Genomic DNA, 18,515 nt, shown 5'->3' on the forward strand with positions numbered 1-18,515 from the left:
TGCTCCATGAATAAATTACAGTATAATCAGTCATGTCAAAAATAAGAACAAATATCAACACATTCAGTCATATAAAAAGCTAGTACATCAAATTTGAATCAAACTCATCTAAAGACTTTTACAAGCATCCCAGTCTACCTCTTGATTTGAGCATAGGGATTCTCACAAGGGTATAATATCAGATCTTCTAAAATGAAAGTCTACAAGTTCAGTCCTCAAGGGCCACAAATGAGTCAGGTTTTCAGGATATTACAATGACTATGCAAGAAATAGTAATGCCATGATATATAAATCTATCTTGTCCATATTCATGACCTCTAACTCCAGAGGGAAGCTATTATACTCAAGACTAACAGTTTAACATTCAAATATTTTATTAAACTTGTATTTATACAAATATTTTATAAAATTCTAAAATTTATAATGATTGTAAAAGTATTTTCTGTAACAAGGTGGTAAACCAATAGTATACTGAAATATTTGAATGTTAAACTGTTAAGTCTTGAGTATAATAGCTTCCCTGAGGAGTTAGAGGTTAGTAATTGAAGCTATAAATGGATACAGGTATCCCATTTACTAATGAGGAGTTGGTGTCCATATTCATGAGGGATACCATAGTCTAAACCCTGTCCCTGAAAAGCATCTGATCAGAAGTCCTACCCCTGTGCTCTACTCTCTCCTTAACCCTCTTCCTGAGATTTCTCAGGGATCTAGAAATGCTATAAAGTAGCAACTGGTAGCAACAGTCTTCTGCTACTGCCCAGAGAAGGATGATCTCTAACAGTAGCACTACAAGACTATCACTAGGGGCAGGCGCCATTTTGGAGGAGGTGCTGACCTGGAAGGCAGTGGAGATGAGCCATTGTCACTTGCACCTATATTATGGTATTTCCAGATTCCTGGGTAGGTCCCGGGAAGTGTGGGGTAGGGATGTAAACCACAGGGGGTGAGGTATTAGAGGTGAGGAGCACTCATGTTAGAGTTCAAGAAGTCAGGGGGCTTGTGTGATAGGGTGGGATGCTATATAAGGGGGTTGGGAACTTGTGCAGGAGTCAAGGAATTTGTGGAGTTATCAGGTCATGGGAACTTATGCAGGAGGAGGCAGGGATCAGGATGTAAATTGGAGAGTCTGGATGATGGCAAGGAGGACTGGGTGTAGTAATGGGGTCAGGAGGACCTATGTGGATGGGTGGGGACATGTGAAGGGGTGTTCAAATTTGAGGGGGGTCAGGCAGGGCTGGAATGTTCTGCCAGTCTGTGGAAGCATTATTTATTTGCTCATCTTCTCCAGAACATTTATATCCACAGTTTTGTTTTCATCGGTGGATTGTTTTCACTGTGGATCATTGGGTCTCCCCATTTTTCTTTGTAGTGCACTACACTAAACAAGTGTTCTTACATTAATCAGGCACTGTATATAATGCAGTTCCTCTGCGGTAACCTTCTGCCCTGTGCAGTAAATGCAGGACAAACTGTGACCAGGCTCCTGCATTTACACCACAAACTTGCTGCACAGTAATTTTAGCATTAAGGGGTCATTTTACTAAGGCTCGTTAACCGATTTAGCGCACGCTAACCAATTTAGAATAAATGGATGCCTTAGCATTTAGCACGTGCTAAATCAGCACGCCTTAGTAAAAGGACCCCTAAGTGTATGCTTAAATGTGAAATTTATCACAGTTTACCTAAGTATATTTATTTGTTCTTAATATTATATTTAAAGGTAATCACTGGAAAAGATGACCTTTCAGAAATGGATGTGTAGAGTACAGAACGTCTTAAAGGCAGACAGGAAAACGAGTGAATTCTTAAGTATGCAACTATGGTTTACCTTAATATTTAAGGTGTTGATTGCCATGTCTGAAGAGCAGTTCATGGGTCCATCAATTTCATACTGAGTTATGTACAGCAGGGTGTTGTTATTATATTTGTAAGGCCACTCTATATTAAGTATTGCCTTGCTGAACCCACTTGGACCATTGTTTTGCAGCTAGAGAGAAAACAATAAGATACTTAGCAATCCCTCAATATATAAAGAGATTTCCACTAGAGATATTCATTCATTAGTGCGTTAATTGACAAAATAAAGCATCTTAAGTTGATTAGCACATATTAAAATTTTCTAACATGTTTTAAAAGTGTTACTAAAAAAAAAATTCTAAAATTGAAGAACATGGTTCAAATGAACCAAAAATGTTTGCCCTGTGCACATCTCTATGTTCCACAATTTTCTCCATACATCAAAATTTCATATATTAAATGAATTTCCCAGAGACTCTAATTATAAACTTTAAGATGTGTTCCCCAGGGAGTTACAATATTCTAGTACAGAAGTTCTCAACCTAGTCCTCAGGACTCACCCAGTCAGTAAGGTTTTCAGGATATTCATAATGCATGAGATAGTTTGGCAAAGCAGTGCAAGGAAATTTAGCTCAAGTATATTTATTGTGGATAGCCTGGAAAACTGACTGGGTATGTCACAAGACTGGGTTGCAAATCCCTGCTCCAGTATAATGAAGAGTTGTTTGTTGCAGGTTTCCAGGTCTCGCTGCGTCTTGTCGGGTAGAAACCAACGTTTCAGCCATCATAGAAACATAGAAGATGACGGCAGAAAAGGGCTACAGCCCATCGAGTCTGCCCACTCTGCATACCCACCCCCTGTCTATGCCCTAATGACCCAATTTCCTTATCTTGACCCTCGTGGGTATCCCATTTATTCTTAAAGTCTGGCACACTGTCTGCCTCGATCACCTGCACTGGAAGCTTGTTCCAATGATCAACCACTCTCTCTGTGAAGAAAATACTTTCTGGTGTCGCCATGAAATTTTCCACCCCTGAGTTTGAGCGGGTGCCCTCTTGTGGCCGAGGGTCCCTTGAGAAAGAAAATATAATCTTCCACTTCGACACGTCCCGTGAGGTACTTAAATGTTTCTATCATGTCTCCCCTCTCCCTACGTTCCTCGAGAGTGTAGAGCTGCAATTAGTTCAGTCTCTCTTCGTACGAGAGACCCTTGAGCCCCGAGATCATCCTGGTGGCCGTCCGCTCTACTGATTCAATTCTGCGCACATCTTTACTGTAATGTGGCCTCCAGAATTGCACACAGTACTCCAGATGAGGTCTCACCATTGCCCTGTACAATGGCATTATGACTTCAGGCTTTCGGCTGACGAAACTTCTATTGATACAACCCCATACTGTGGCTTTCTTCAGGGCATGCTCTGAAGTCTACGGTTTGACTTTGTAAATAATGGGTTCACTGACCTCATAGACAAGTTGAACTAATGGTCCTATATCTTCTTCTGTAACTGGATTCTCCTTAGGTTGCCAGTTTGCAATGGGAAGAAATAGCTCATTTGGAGTTGATCTCCTGTATAAAAGGAAAAAGACAAATCACAAAAATAGCAAAAATATGCCTGTCGGGCAGCTGTATGAAAAACATTAAAAAAGAAACAGATGCCAGATAATATTCCTAGCACTAGAAATATAGAAACACGAAGGCAGATAAAGGCCAAATGGCCCATCCAGTCTGCTCATCCACTATCTCCTCCTTTCCCTAAGAGATCCCACATACCTCTCCCATGCTTTCTTGAATTCAGACACTGTCATTGTTTCTACCACCTCTACTGGGATACTATTCCAGACATCTACCATTCTTTCTGTAAAAAGTATTTCCTTAGATTACTCCTGAGCCTGTCACCTCTTATCTTTATCCTATGCCCAGCGATGAGGCAATATTAAACGACTACTGCATCAGAAGGAGCAAAGCTGGATTTTTCAACTGACATGGTGTGGCCAAATGGATTGAACTAGCAACAGGAAATGTCATGCATTTTATTGAAAAATGAGAAAAGAATAAAATTTTATAATGTTCTTTTTCAGTATGAAAGGGTTGAACCAGAAATGGAGCAGGAAGTGAGCCGGAACAGAATGGTATCGGTTTTTGAAAAAGTAGTGAGAGCGTTTTGCTATTCCTTGCCACCATTTATTTGCAGTGTTGAGGCAGAGTTGATATAATAAGTCTCCTGAAGCAGCCAAATATCTTTGTCGGGGATGAGCGTGGGATGAGTATTAAAAAGTATGACTTCCGGCATTCAGATAAGTCACTCTTGCATATGAAGAAGGTTTTTTTTTTTCATTTTGAGACTTTTCAAGAGTGTTGGGGTGGGGTTTTTTATGCCTGTGAAAGTAATGGAGACAGCTTTTTCTAACACTGTGAGTGTAATGCTGTCGGATGTGATTTGAGGATTTTTCTCCACCTCGATGGTTGAAAAGAGCTAATAGTCTCAAATGATTAGCCCCTCCATTGAACATAAGTACCATATTTTTCGCTCCATAACACACACATTTTTTTCCACCCAAAAGTGGATGGAAATGTCGGTGAGTCTTATGCAGCGAAGATACAATTTTTACCACCACCCGTGCCTTTTTAAAATGACCCTGCAAATTGTGTTTGCGGCTAGCCAGCCCGCAGCAGAGGCACCGTCGCGTCCCCAGCCGCTCGCGCTCTCTACAGCTACCAAGCAAATTGTGTTTGCAGCTAGCCAGCCCACAGCAGAGGCACCGTCGTGCCCCTAGCCGCTCATGCTCTCTACAGATATGGCACGAGTTGTGTTTGCAGCTAGCCCGCAGCAGAGGCACCGTCGCGTCCCCAGCCGCTCACGCTCTCTACAGATATGGCGCGAGTTGTGTTTGCAGCTAGCCAGCCCGCAGCAGAGGCACCATCGCATCCCCAGCCACTCGCGCTCTTTACAGACACCGCCCCAGCCGCTCAAGCTCTCTATAGCCACCGTGCGAGATCTGAGAGAGAGCAGCTTGTAGGGAGATGGCTCGTACTAAGCAAACTGCCCTTAAGTCCACTGGTGGTAAGGCACCGAGGAAGCAACTGGCCACGAAAGCCGTGAAGAAGAGTGCTCCCTCTACTGGAGGGGTCAAGAAACCACATCGTTACAGGCCAGGTACAGGCCCTACGTTTAATCGGGCGTTACCAGAAGTCCACTGAGCTGCTGATTCACAAACTTCCCTTCCAGCGTCTGGTCGTGAAATTGCTCAGGACTCCACCATGACGGGTAACACACTCATTCTTTAAACCAGAAAAAAATATCTTCCTGTTATTAGTAGTTATAAACATTTAGATGTTTTTTCACATGGGGGCTATGGGAGAATAAGTTACCTAAGTAGATGGTTGCAAACTTTGGGAGTGGGAAGGTGTTTGGAGGGGGGGGGAGGATAAGAGGAGGTGGAATGGGGACAGAATCAGGTATTGATAAGATTTGGAGATTTTTTTCAATTTTCATTTGTGAGTGTTTTTAATATAAATGTGGGGACATAAAGCATTAATGCTCTGCTTCTGAATGGCTGCTGACAGTTCTCACGGAACTTGCGAGAACTAATAGCAGCCATTCAGAAGTGGCGCAGGCCCAAGCAGGAGTGCAGAAAGCACGCTACTGCTGGCCGATACACCACTGGACCACCAGACTATAAGATGCATTTTAAAAGGTACGACGGGGGGATGGGGCGCATTTTAAATGGTGCGGGGGGCATTTTAAAAGGTACGATGGGAGGATTTAAAAAGGTACGGGGGAAGCTGGCTGGCTTGGGGCTGCCACTACACGTGCCTAACATTAGACGTGCCCACCACTAGACGTGCCCTGTCCCGACCACCAGAGGTGGGGGACAGGGTACAGGGCACACCATTTGGTTCAGAATTTTTTTTCTTGGTTTTTCCTCCTCTACAGGTGGGTGCGTTTTATAGAGCGAAAAATATGATATAACAAGTTTGAGAGAATAATTTTGGATATTTATTATTGTTATCTTCTGTATTTCTTTCTGTATCTTTAATGATACTGCTTCCAAACCCTATACTCTTAATTATGTAATTCCTCATGGTTCCATTCTGTCTCCATTATTGTTCAACATCTTTTTGTTATCCCCTTTTAGGTCTTTGTCAGTCTATCGGCTTCACCACCTTTACATACGCCGATGATATCCAACTTTTACACCCTTTGAATCCGGAAAATAAAGAAGAGATACTTGAGATTAATAAAAAGCTTGAGAGGGTTAGACAATGGCTAAATTCCAACATGCTAGCCTTAAACATACAGAAAACAAAATCTCTACTCTTTCCATGGAAGAAGGGAATAAACTTGAGTGCCTCTTTTACTCTGGATAATATTCACTTGGATCTTGTAACTTCATTAAAAATACTTGGAGTCATCATCGACAACAAACTTTCCTACCACGATCACATAAGTAGTATTATTAAATTCTGCTTCTATAGGCTGCGAATGATTTGCTCAATTTCCAAGTTTCTGGAACCAAAATCGTTAAATATATTAGTCCATTCTTTAATCATTGCAAAACTCGACTACTGTAATTCTCTATTAATAAATATAACACAAAAAGAAAAAAGCGCCTTCAGATAATTCAGAATACTGCCGTTAAACTCATCCACAATGGTAATAAAATATGATCATGTAACTCCTTTTCTGACTAAATCTCATTGACTTCCAATTAACCATCGTATTACCTTCAAAATTTCTACTTTTGATAAATTACTCATCCCTTATAGCATTTTGCGTTCTCTCCAGCCTACTAATCAAAAGCTTATAGTAGTCCTTTCTTTGAAAGTTATTTGAACACTACGACATGATATATTTTCAGTGATGGCACCGCAGCTTTGGAACGCCATGCCTCAGCATTTAAGAGAGGAAAATGACTTGAGTCGTTTTAAAAGTAATTTAAAAAGTTTTCTTATTAAAGATGCTTTTAACCTTAGATTCCTTCTTTGATTGCACTCTTCCCTCCTTATTGTTTTCACCATATATGGTTCTCCTCTGTACCTTAAAAATACTGAATTGTAGTTCTGTTCCCTCTTACCTTTTGTATTAGTTGGTTTGTAAGACTATTTGTCTAACCAATTTTCCTAAATTTAAAATTGTATGTCTAAATATATGTTTATATTTTTATCAATTTTGTACCTTGCTTAGTAAAACTAAATAAGCGATTCATCAAATAAACTTGAACTTGAGTGTGGTACCTGAAAACTACCCACTTTTCCTATTGGTAAAAATACACACTTGTACTGTTTTGAATGCAGTTCTTTATAATCTCCTAGGTAGACAGCTTCAGTAGGCTATCTAGTCTGTCTATAGGCAATCTTATCCTTTTTTGCACTCTTTAACTGATCAATGAAACCCTCTCACCCTCTTCCTAAACTGTGCATCACAGTTAAGTACTTCCTATGGAAGACTTTGGTAAAAACCTGAAACATATAAATATTTTATCATTTATTTATGAAAAGAATGACATGCTTAATCTTGTAGGTTTTTCCAACAAAATGATTTTAGGAAGATTCTTAACACATATTGAGCCAGACCTATCAAAGGTTTGTGTTGATCTTTCTTTGTTTTTTACTAGTGGCTACTGATAGCTACATATGTCCCTTTTAGCTGCTATCAGTGATAACTGCTAACATGTTGCTATTTCCTGTCAGATTCCTGTAAGATTGGGAAATAGATGAATCTTAGCGGGTCAGTGTGTCCTAAGTGAACATTTTGTTACTCCCTCTATTGCTGACAGGGGTGAAACCAATAGCATGTGATAACTAAGTCATTATTGTTGCTAGCGAAAATTACTAATGAAATATGATTGAGAAACCATGTGACATGAAATTAACCAATAGAACATTGCTGGAATATGCAGTTTATCAGTGGACTTTAATGAAACAATTGCAATTCAATTGGAAGATGTACCAACTACATATGTTTAATTATTTCCTTTAGTGATGTCATAAACCCAATAAAATGGCCAGTCACTTGTAATTCGGGGAGATTCTTGGTTGGTATTCTACCATTTGGTAGAATGTCAAAAACTCCCAAGGCCTTGGATGTTTAAACTACATTTTTGTGTCTGGTAATTATTTCCTTGGCCTTCAGAGATGGAAGAAAGGGCTGAGGGGGTATAAAACCTGTTCATGTAGTCATTCAGAGCAAACAGTACATAAATACCTAATTTTGAAAGGAATATCAGCACTCACCCTCTAATCTCAACAGTTGCAAAAATAGCAAGATTAACCTCGTAAGATGCCACTGGACTCACATTGTCATACAGATTAGAACTGCAACAGAGAAGGTATAAGTAAACAAGAGTTAATGAATGCATCACAGTTAAGTACTTCCTATGCAAGATACTGGTAATAACCTGAAACTTGTAAATACAGTATCATTTATTTATGAAAAGAATAGCTTGCTTAATCTTGCAAGCTTTTCCAACAAAACACACACACACACACACACACACACACACACACACACACGTTTAAGCTATGACTGCATAAAATACTATAAATATTTTGTATATTATACAACTTTCCCCATCTTAATATTCCTTTTCCTTCAGCTCCCTTCTTGCCACCTTTACAGAATACATGTAATTCCATTGGAATTATTCAATGTTCATAAAATTAAGCCAATTATATTTATAATAAGAAAAAAGAAACACAGGTTCTGGTTCCACCACTACATGAATCCTGAGGTATTACCAGGTATTCAAATTATGTTTCAGGAAATACTTGTATACTCTGGAAATTGTTGATATCTGCAGACAGTAAAGGGTTAGTAGTGCAAGCCTCATTTGTACCTGCGGATATGTAAATCAAACTTCACAGAATTTTCCATTTCGGATAGCTGATGGACACTAAAACGAAGACCTGCCAAAAGCTAAAGGAGAGAGGGAGGAAACACAATGAAACAGACTTAGCAAATCTGTACTGGAGGACTTTTAAAAATATAATACTGGATATGGAAGCTAGTATAATTATCAGCAAAGCTAAAGCATGGGACACAGTGAATTAGAATGTGATCTCCCAAAATAGAGTATATGAGCTTTCTGAGTTCATAGAAGCAGAAATATACCTCTTCTTTCATCAACTAACACTTCCGAAAATAATAAATACTTTTCACCTTCTCTCACAGAGTTAATTTATATGAAAACAAAGAGGTCGATATTCAAAGCAATTTAACCAGCTAGAAATGGCTCCTGGTTGGTTAAACCACTAAATTTCAGTGCACATATTGGCATAGCGAGGGAGGTTGGCGCCAGGAGCGGTGGCGCCCAGTATTGCTGTGCCATGCACCCCTCCCCCACCATGCCATGCACTCCCAGCCCCTGCGTACCTCTTGATATATTTGTTGGTACGAGCAGCATTTTCCACATGCTGTTCACGCCAGCCTCCGCACCCTTTTGACATCATGTCCTAGTCCCACGACCAGGAAGTGTCATCAGAAGGGAGCTGAGGTTGGCATGAGCAGCAAGTGGTAGATGCTGCTCATGCCGGCAAACTTTTAAAGAGATACGAGGTGCAGCAGAGAGGAGGAGATGCACCAGCACCCCAGCGAAGACTGTGCCCAGGCGGTCCCCCTCCCCTTTTATAGTGGGCCGTTTTGTGCATTGGGTCGGTAACAGCGATCGTCGCTAAAGCTGTGAAAACAGGTTTAACGACGATCGCTAATTAGTGCATCTCGTCCTATGTCCTTTTGCATGGATCTGAAAAGGGAGCATAACCATGGGAGTGGCATGGGTGGGTCAGGGCATTCCCTTAAAATATGCAGGGTTCCTAAGTTATCTAAATGAAATCCCTTTGAAAACTGCTGACAAAAATTGTGGTCTGTAGAAGGCAAGTTATTTCTTTATCATTATATATGTTTATGCAGTGTATATTTCTTTTGAAATTTGATTTAAAAAAAAAAAGAAAAGAAAATTGAAGTCATAAGCTACAAGGAAGACAATACTTTTGTTCCAGCTTTCATAGGGTTCCCAAGGTCACAGACTACCAGGCGGGTTTGATTCTCTGTTTTAAATGCACACGACAATCTTGATAAAGACTGCAACAGGAGAAAAAAAAAAAGAGAGGTTGTAAAGCACTGAACAATAGCAACTACATTAATCTAAGTTACATAAGCAGTTCGATCTGGTTTCATGCCACCATCATCTTGTACAAACACAATGTGATAGGATAGTTATAAATACTTAAATCAAAATACAGTTCAAAAGGGCAGGGCTCATGTCAAACATGTTAAGGCAAAGGACAGAAAATTGGAAGGGTCCCAAAGCCCACCAGCTGGCTATATCTCTTTCAGCTTCAGAAAGGCTAGGGGATCCAGGAAAATTGTCCTGTCTGCATCCTCCCTCTCTACATCAGCCTTGCAAAAAGGCAAGAGTAGAACAAATTAAAAAAAACAAACAAACCACAAAACAGATGATGTTTTAATCATGTTTAAAGTGGAGAGAAAAACAAAGTACCAGAAAGACTGTAATGTGGACTGACTTTGGCATGGGCCATTGCATTTTTGAATGAGCTCTCCTGCCATATGTCAAAGTAGTCTAGTGGTTATAGCAGCCAGTTGAATACAAACATAGAGGTCTTAGGTTGGCTGGTTCAAGTCTATCTTTTGATGCTGTTCTAGTTGTTTTATTACTTTGCATTTTATGTAAGGTATAAGTTATTTATATCATAACTGGGCTATTTATGATGTATTCAAAATTTTTCATAATTTGGAATGGATTAATATTATTATTCATCATGAATTATTGTAAATTAGGGTTCCTTTTCTTTTGGAGTTAATTTTATATATATGCCATATATAGTACTCCCCCCAATATTCACGGGAGTTCCATTCCAGAAACCTCCGTGAAAGTTGAAAAACCGCGAATACGTTTTTTAGCGGGGGAGACAGGAGTGAGCAGCAGGAGAGGGCAACCGGAGTGCCGGCGGGGTGAAGGAAATCACTCGTGGTATGCTCCGACCACCTCTTCCTGCACTAAAGTCAGGCCTCACCAATCAGGAGCTGCGTGTCAAAGTTTTTAGACTCATATTTCATTCATTTGTTTACCTTTATTTCTTTCTGGATTTTCAATGTGGCACTCCAGTGTTATGGGCTTGAAAAAAAATATTGAAATGATGTGTTTTCCTTTATGTATTGTAATATCTTCCTTTTTTTCCTTGTTCATTATATTTGTAATGTAATGATTGAAAAATTTTTAAATTAAAATTTTTTTGAAAAATTAGATTATCTGACGAGTCAGTCTGTAATATACGATGAACTATGCAATCTGGTTTAAACTTAATTTGCCTCTCAACTGATAACCAATGAAGATTCTTATATGCTAATTGCAACACTTTCATAACTTTTTAGACCAAAAATTAATCTAGCCGCAGTATTCTGGAGCAACTGCAATTTTTTGATCAGTTTTGATGTTAAGTTCAAATATAAAGAATTACAGTAATCAAGTTGAGGTAACTAACATCTGAACTAACAGTGCAAAATGATGTTCAAAAAAGCACGACTTCACTAGCCTAAGTTTATAATTTGTAGACATACCTGTATTTGTTATCTTTAGAGGGACAAATGTTTTTCTCTTTCCCTCTAGGTCATTTAATTTTTGATTCGCTGTCAATGGCTGTTTTATATGAAATACTCATACTTCTGCACTGAATTGTGAGAACACTAAGCACTGGTAATTATTACATCACCTTTCTTGACCGAATATTCTACCACTCATGTTTTCTATACTATTTTATATCTGATACAGTCCACCTTCACTGCACTTGTAGAGTTTTGTATGAACTGATTTGGTCTAAATAAAAATAAAAGATAAAAATAAAATAACATTAGCATTCGCATTCCCATCACCTGCAACTGAAAGCTAATCACCATCAATCAATAATCAAACAACTCAGTTTTATTGGAATAAATATTTGGCCGCAGCTTTATTATCTATCTGAATATTATCTTCACTTACAATGCAATCTGTGTCCAAAAACCAACAAACCCCCAATGCATATTTCACACACCCCAAGGGAGCTATTCGGTGTCGAAACTAGCTCCAGTTAAGTCTTTAAATTTATAACATTCCCCCAAACGGCCCACGGTGACGCAAGGCCATGCTTCCCCTCCCCTCCCCCCAAACATGACCCACGGTGACGCAAGGTCATGCTTCCCCTCCCCCCAAACATGATCCACGGTGACGCAAGGTCATGCTTCCCCTCGCAGCGGTATCGCATACGAGTGTCACATTTATTTATTTATTAACTGCTCATCTCCCAGATCCAACTGGGCCAAACCCCATTTTCCGCCCCACCCAAAGCTGCGACCACCTCCCCCCCAACCCCATAAGCTCCACCAAACCCACTCAAGTCGACATATAACATGTAAACCCCTCACCCCACCCCACCCCACAACACTGACACAAAACATAACATCAGCACAAATGGGAGGGAGGGAGGGATAATCTTTTCCTGAAGAGACTACTCTACTGTTCCCCTTTCCTCACAGAATTCACTCGAGTGCCACAACATCCAACCAATCAAGTGACTGCTCCACCCCATCACCTTAGCAACCTCCCTAATCATTTTTCTTTCTTACAAGCTCTATCTATTAACCCTTTCTTACCTCCTCTTATAAAATTGTCAATCCTTATTCTACAGACCCTTGACAACACCTCATATATTCCCCTCACTATCTGTCCCCCCTCCCATTTTACCCACGCCATCATTCAATAAATATTACCAGCTGGTGACATCAGCTCAGCTAATGTTATATCACACCAGATGAATCTGGTGTTCTTCTATACCTAAGAATGTACAATTGATATACAATTATTGGACTTGTGGTGTGCTTAAGTGATAAAGTAATAATCTATACAATGTGGTAAAGAATCATTATATAGATTATCACTCTATCACTTAAGCACACCACAAGTCCAATAATTGTATATCAATTGTACATTCTTAGGTATTTTTATTTTTATCCATATTTGTTAGGACCCCTGAGGAAGGCGTGTTTACCGAAACAAGGACCGTGTCAGATCCCTTGGTTTGTAAAAATGTGGTATTATTGAGCGCTTTTAGGGCTCCTTTTATAAAGGTGCGCTAACAGTTTTAGTGCGCGGTAAAATGCTGCGCACGCTAGCCGCTACCACCTTCTTTTAAGCAGGTGATAATTTTTCAGCTGGCGCGCTATTCTTGTACGTGCGCTAAAAACACTAGCGCACCTTAGTAAAAGGAGCCCTTAATATTTGATATAATAAACACAGCCTGCATCTTGTACATATTGTCTGCAGTTTTTCCTGATTTGGTCTAGAACCATCTTTGCATGCACTCATTGTGTATGTGAAATATGTATGTTTTATGCATGAAGATTTTATTATTGTTAAGTTGTTTATCTGAGTATATTTCATTTGTTTGACAGTTTTCTGCTCCTGACAAAGCCTTCAGGGTAAAACATGGGCACATCGGGCACTGTTTAGTTGAATAAACTGACTATTTTCTTTTGCTGTGTGGTCTGCTTATCTTTTGGTTTGTACGCGTTATAGCATTAATACATTGCACTTCTAACCAGCCAGGACTTAATCAGAAACCCCGTGTGCCTGGAGTTGTTTTGCAGACCCAGAACAATATCAGACAACAAACAAGAGCATATAATTCAGAAAGTTTATCCATTTAACTGTCAAAGAAAACTACTAAGAAAGACATGAGGAGAACAGAGGGCTTCACTTAATTTTACCTGCCAAGAAACATTGTACAGGATATTTGCAGACAGTCACTGCCACCTAAGTTTTGACTGAAATACCTATTTTAAAGCTAAAATTATGTCATTAACATGTTTTTCCTCAGTATCACATTTGTATTCAAAGAGAAATCATCTCAAATCACACCACAGCCATTTGAACACCTGAAAATGGCCTGATTTACATGTCCTACCTCACTGTTGCGAACATCCCCAATGAAGTCTGCCTGAGGAGGAATTTCCACAATCAGTTCAGCTTCGTAGGCCCCTTCTCCCTGGTTCTGTGCTGTGACAATCAGAGTCAGAGGGCTGTCATCTCCTATATAGATCCGTTTCTGTTCACTGGATGCAAAATAACTATTTTATTTCTCACAGAAAGAAAGGATATTAAACAGGCAGCAAGGATAGGGTTGCCAGGTTTTCCAATCAGAAAATCTGAACCCCCCTAGACCCGCCCCCCAGGCCTGCCCATCCCCACCCTGTAACACCCTAATCCCGTCCCTGCTCTTGTCAGGCATGGAAGAAGTCCGCGCATGGGCAGATGCTAAGCGATGACGTCACACGCACGCATGCACGGACTTCCTCCCTGCCCGACCCAATTTGAGGAGGCTTTTCAAAACACGGACAAAGTGCCAACTTTTGAAAAGCTGTCCGGACCCCCAGGTATGTCCACAAAAGGAGAACATGTCTGGGGAAATCTGAACATCTGGTAACCCCAAGCAAGGAGCCTCCAAAATGGTACACTAAAACAATTAAATAGTATCACTCGGGCACTAGAAATCTTCCTAATTCCTAAATCAGAGAACAATTGAAGATGCTTGTATCTTTTCTGTAAGATATCTATGATGGAAGGTTTCATTTTGGGACTGAAACTTAAATTTGTGGATTATTAATACATTATTTTATATTGCGTTTTAAATTTATTTTGTAAGTTTTTAACCTACGTAGTAGATTTTCTTCAACAGTAGTTACAACCATTATGTATGGCACTGGAAAAACTGGCATGGAAAAAAAAAAACCCCACGCTTATCACTAGTCTATAAACTGTACCTAAAGTTAGGCATAATTTATAGAATATGCATAGTGGCCGGCCCCATGACTAAAATATAAGTGCAATCATTTATGCCACCTTAAACCTGATGTAAATGCCCACACCTAATTTCTGCCTGGATTGGGCATCTATAATAAAACCCTTAGGATGGCGTGATCCCTGCCACTGTGGTCTCTGGGTCCATGCCGAATTCCATTTTTGAACACGGAAGTAGGGAACACGCCGGCGACTCCCCCCTCCCACCCTCACTCACCAACCGCTGCCGCCGCTGCTCCTCTTCAAAAGCAGCCTGCTGAGGTTCGCGGCCGGCTTTAGCAAACCTCGCAGGCCGCTCTGCACCTCGGTAGCACGTTCCCTCTGACGCACGGGATCGCATCAGAGGGAAAGTACTGGCTGCTTTGAAGAGGAGGGCAGACACGAACGACCAGGAAGCTGGATGCTGGACAGGGGGAGCAGGTAAGGGGTGCTGCTGGACAGGGGGAGTAGGGAAGAGGTGCTGCTGGACAGGGGGGGAGGTAACAGGAAGGGAGGCCTACTGCTGGACAGGAGGAGCAAGGAAGAAGTGTTGCTGGACAGGGGGGGTAACAGAAAGGAAGGCCTACTGCTGGACAGGGGAATCAAGGAAGAGGTGCTGCTGGACAGGGGGGGAGGTAACAGGAAGGGAGGCCTACTGCTGGACAGAGGGAGTAGGGAAAAGGTGCTGCTGGACAAGGGGGGAGGTAACAGGAGAAGGGCTGCTGGACAGGGGGAGCAGGGAAAAGGTGCTGCTGGACAGGGGGGGAGGTAACATGAAGGGAGAAGGGCTGCTGCTGGACATGGGGAGCAGTGAAGAGGTACAGCTGGATAGGGGGGGAGGTAAAACGAAGGGAGAAGGGCTACTGCTGGACAGGGGGAGCAGGCAAGGGGTGGTGGTAGACAGCCGAGGAAAGAGAGATACAGAAAGACAGACAGACAGAAAGCGGCCAAGGAGAGAGAGAGAGAAAGAAAGACAGACACACACATCTGTTCTAGCACCCGTTAATGTAATGGTCTTAAAGACTAGCATTCTATAATAGTACACTTAAGTTTTAGGAGCGCCCACAATCCATCCATGCCTCTCCCATGACCACACTCTTTTTCAGATCCACACATTAGAGTTTACGTGCACCACTTTATAGAATATGCTTAGAAAGTTATATGCATAAATTCTAATTAATGCTAATAATTACTTGTTAAGTGGCCAATTATCGGTGACGATTGGATTGTTAAACAAATTGCATACACAATTTGGCCTCATGGCCAACTTTGCACACGCAGCTTTAGTCACCATATACAGAATCTAGGGGTTTCTGTTTTAATTAAGGGGGAATCATAAAAGCAATATACAGTTCTGAATTAAATCTGGAAAGATTGTGTTGTGTTTTAATCCTGTTAGAAGTCATTTTGCAAACTGTTCTTAAATTTAAAGAGACTTCTGTGAGTTGAACAGTCTCTCTGAGGAAGAAGAACATCCAGCACAAAAATATTAAGTATTCAGACTCCAATTCTTTTAAGATGAAAATTAGGTGAATGCAGCAATGGGCTTTGCAAACACTGGCAGGCAACCCATCAGGATTAGACAAATGAGACAACTGTTTCAAAACTTTATGCCCTAATAAAATCTGTAATGACAATGAAACACTCTCCTACGACCTCTTTTACAAAACCGCATTAGCGGCTGCCGCACGTTAACATCCCCGAAGCATTTTAAATCTCTATGGGCTTTGGGGCCGTTAGCGCCGCGCAGCCGCTAGCGCACCTTTGTAAAAGAGGCCGCTAGTGTCACAATATCAAGAGCAGTAACAACAGGAACTAGGCACACCATAAAAAATAATCCTTAAAGTTTGTGTTATGTTGATTTGTTAATTTTTAATTATATATATATTTTTTTAATCTCTTTTATTTATTTCTTTTACTGTTATTTTAGAATTATTTGTACACCACTGAGATGCCTTTTAGTCCATGATCTTTTATCTTTATTAACATTTGGGCCATTTTTTGGGGCCCAAAATCTTGGCTTATATTCAAGTATATACGGTATGTATCTTTTTTGGCCATTCCCAAATATAAAGACGTCCACATGAAAAATGCAGAAAAGCAATCTTTCCCGACCTCCAGGCAGCCTGCATTCTTAGCAAACTGTTCAGACAGCTGAGCATAAAAGTACTGTAGCGAATGTCACATTAAAAGTAACAGGTACAGATGTCCCTATAACTTGCTTATATTCTATGATGAGCCCTCCAAAACCGACCCAAAACATACTGTAACCACCACAACAATAACCCTTATGCCTGCAGGTGTCATCTTAATGTAGGTACAGTAGGTTTTGGAGGGCTCTCCACAGAATAAAAGCCGTTTTTTCTTAATAATGACGGGAATAGCCATCCAGATGATAACACACAATTGGAAGAGTTCTGATCGACTTAATTATACTTTCTGGTGGGCAAACTTATGTTCTAGCTACAAATATGAAAGAATGAATACTGAGATTTTAGGATATAGTAGTGCATTTAAAATGGTGTGGAGCCCATTGACATCATTTATTGAGTCACAATAGCTGTCATGTACCTTTTCTTTTTATATGACCTCCTTACACATCCAGAGTGGGAGGGAGAGAGATGGGAAAGAATTATTATTCTTTATATCTAATTTATTGAAATTATACATGTGGTTCTATTTTCATTAGTTAAGGGGAAGGGGAGTGAAAATGTTTGTTTTAGAAATATTTGTATATTTAAAGTGCTTTTGTTTGATTTGTTTTTGTTTAAATTCACAGTATTGCACTGCTAATTGAAAAGAATGTAAGATCTGAGAAATTGAGTCCACTGCTGGTGAGTGACATTTTCATAAATTGTTGGTTTTACTGTCACTACAATTTATTTATTGTTACACATTAAATAATATAATACTCTAGTGTCTACTTTACCTGTCTACTGCAACCTTCAGGTTTGGTTTACAGATATTGTCTTCACCACAGTCCAAAAGAATATGAGCCTGGTAACAAGGAAAAAATGTTCATAGCCAGTTTTTTCACCATAAGATCTTTTCCATATCTCCCACAAATATTTTGCAACTGCTTAACTAGTTCCAAAATGAATACCAAAATCTCCTAACACAATTTGTCAATGGAATTGGAGGTGTAATGGGCTTGGAATATGGCTCCTGAAGACTGACCTTTCGTTCCCTTTTTGTATTCCCTTTAATTTCTGAATGCATCCAAGGAAAAGCTTATATAGGTTGAACACATTCCGAGGATAATTTTAAAAGAAGGCATCTAGTGTTGGCATGTTTTCAAGCCCCTATTTTTAAACAATTTTGTAAAGACAAGAAGGCACTATTTGCTTTTATAAAATATTGTAAGAGGTAGAAATCACACATACAATGCAAGCACAAACATTAACAGATGTACCTATAATTTTTAAGTAAATTTGCAGATTTGGATAATCTATGAACATACATGCATGCTCCTCCCAATCTCTGCCCCTGTGCACACCTACCAGTAAAGTACATGAAATTATGCCAAAGTGTTCACTTTAACAGGGATTACTATTATATAAGGGGCCAGAAAACGACTTTATAAATCGCCTCTTCCATGTTCTCTTTAAAATGGTAATGCAGAGATTCAAAATAAGCAGTGCAAACTCTGAATTCGTGTGCCAGAAAAATGTGAGATCTAGGAAAATCAAGGTCAACAATCTACATATTCTTTCTGACGTCAAGGGTAAAAATATTGAATAAACTGTAATACTCTAGTGTACCTGGCAAAATATTTATAACTTCCAATTTAAAAAAAAGCAGCAAAATATTACTAGTAGGACAACCTACATCTACCAAATACTCCTTAAAACAGAGAATCCTTATGTTAATTCCATGAAACTTT

The 18,515-nt window shown here is 40.0% G+C and overlaps 1 protein-coding gene across 1 annotated transcript in view; it reads right to left on the reverse strand.

Annotated features, from left to right (window-relative positions):
• ITGAV (integrin subunit alpha V) overlaps positions 1-18,515 on the reverse strand; it is a 165,261-nt gene that overhangs the window by 25,695 nt on the left and 121,051 nt on the right. Inside the window, exons 19-25 of the mRNA XM_033945921.1 lie at positions 17,562-17,629; positions 13,761-13,908; positions 9,790-9,882; positions 8,639-8,718; positions 8,037-8,117; positions 3,263-3,368; positions 1,832-1,990 (exon numbers count right to left, since the gene is read on the reverse strand). Of these exons, the coding sequence (XP_033801812.1) occupies positions 1,832-1,990; positions 3,263-3,368; positions 8,037-8,117; positions 8,639-8,718; positions 9,790-9,882; positions 13,761-13,908; positions 17,562-17,629 (735 nt within the window). The remainder of the gene's footprint in view (positions 1-1,831; positions 1,991-3,262; positions 3,369-8,036; positions 8,118-8,638; positions 8,719-9,789; positions 9,883-13,760; positions 13,909-17,561; positions 17,630-18,515) is intronic.

The sequence above is a fragment of the Geotrypetes seraphini genome, chromosome 5 (genome assembly GCF_902459505.1).
Source record: "Geotrypetes seraphini chromosome 5, aGeoSer1.1, whole genome shotgun sequence".
Lineage (NCBI taxonomy): Eukaryota > Metazoa > Chordata > Amphibia > Gymnophiona > Dermophiidae > Geotrypetes > Geotrypetes seraphini.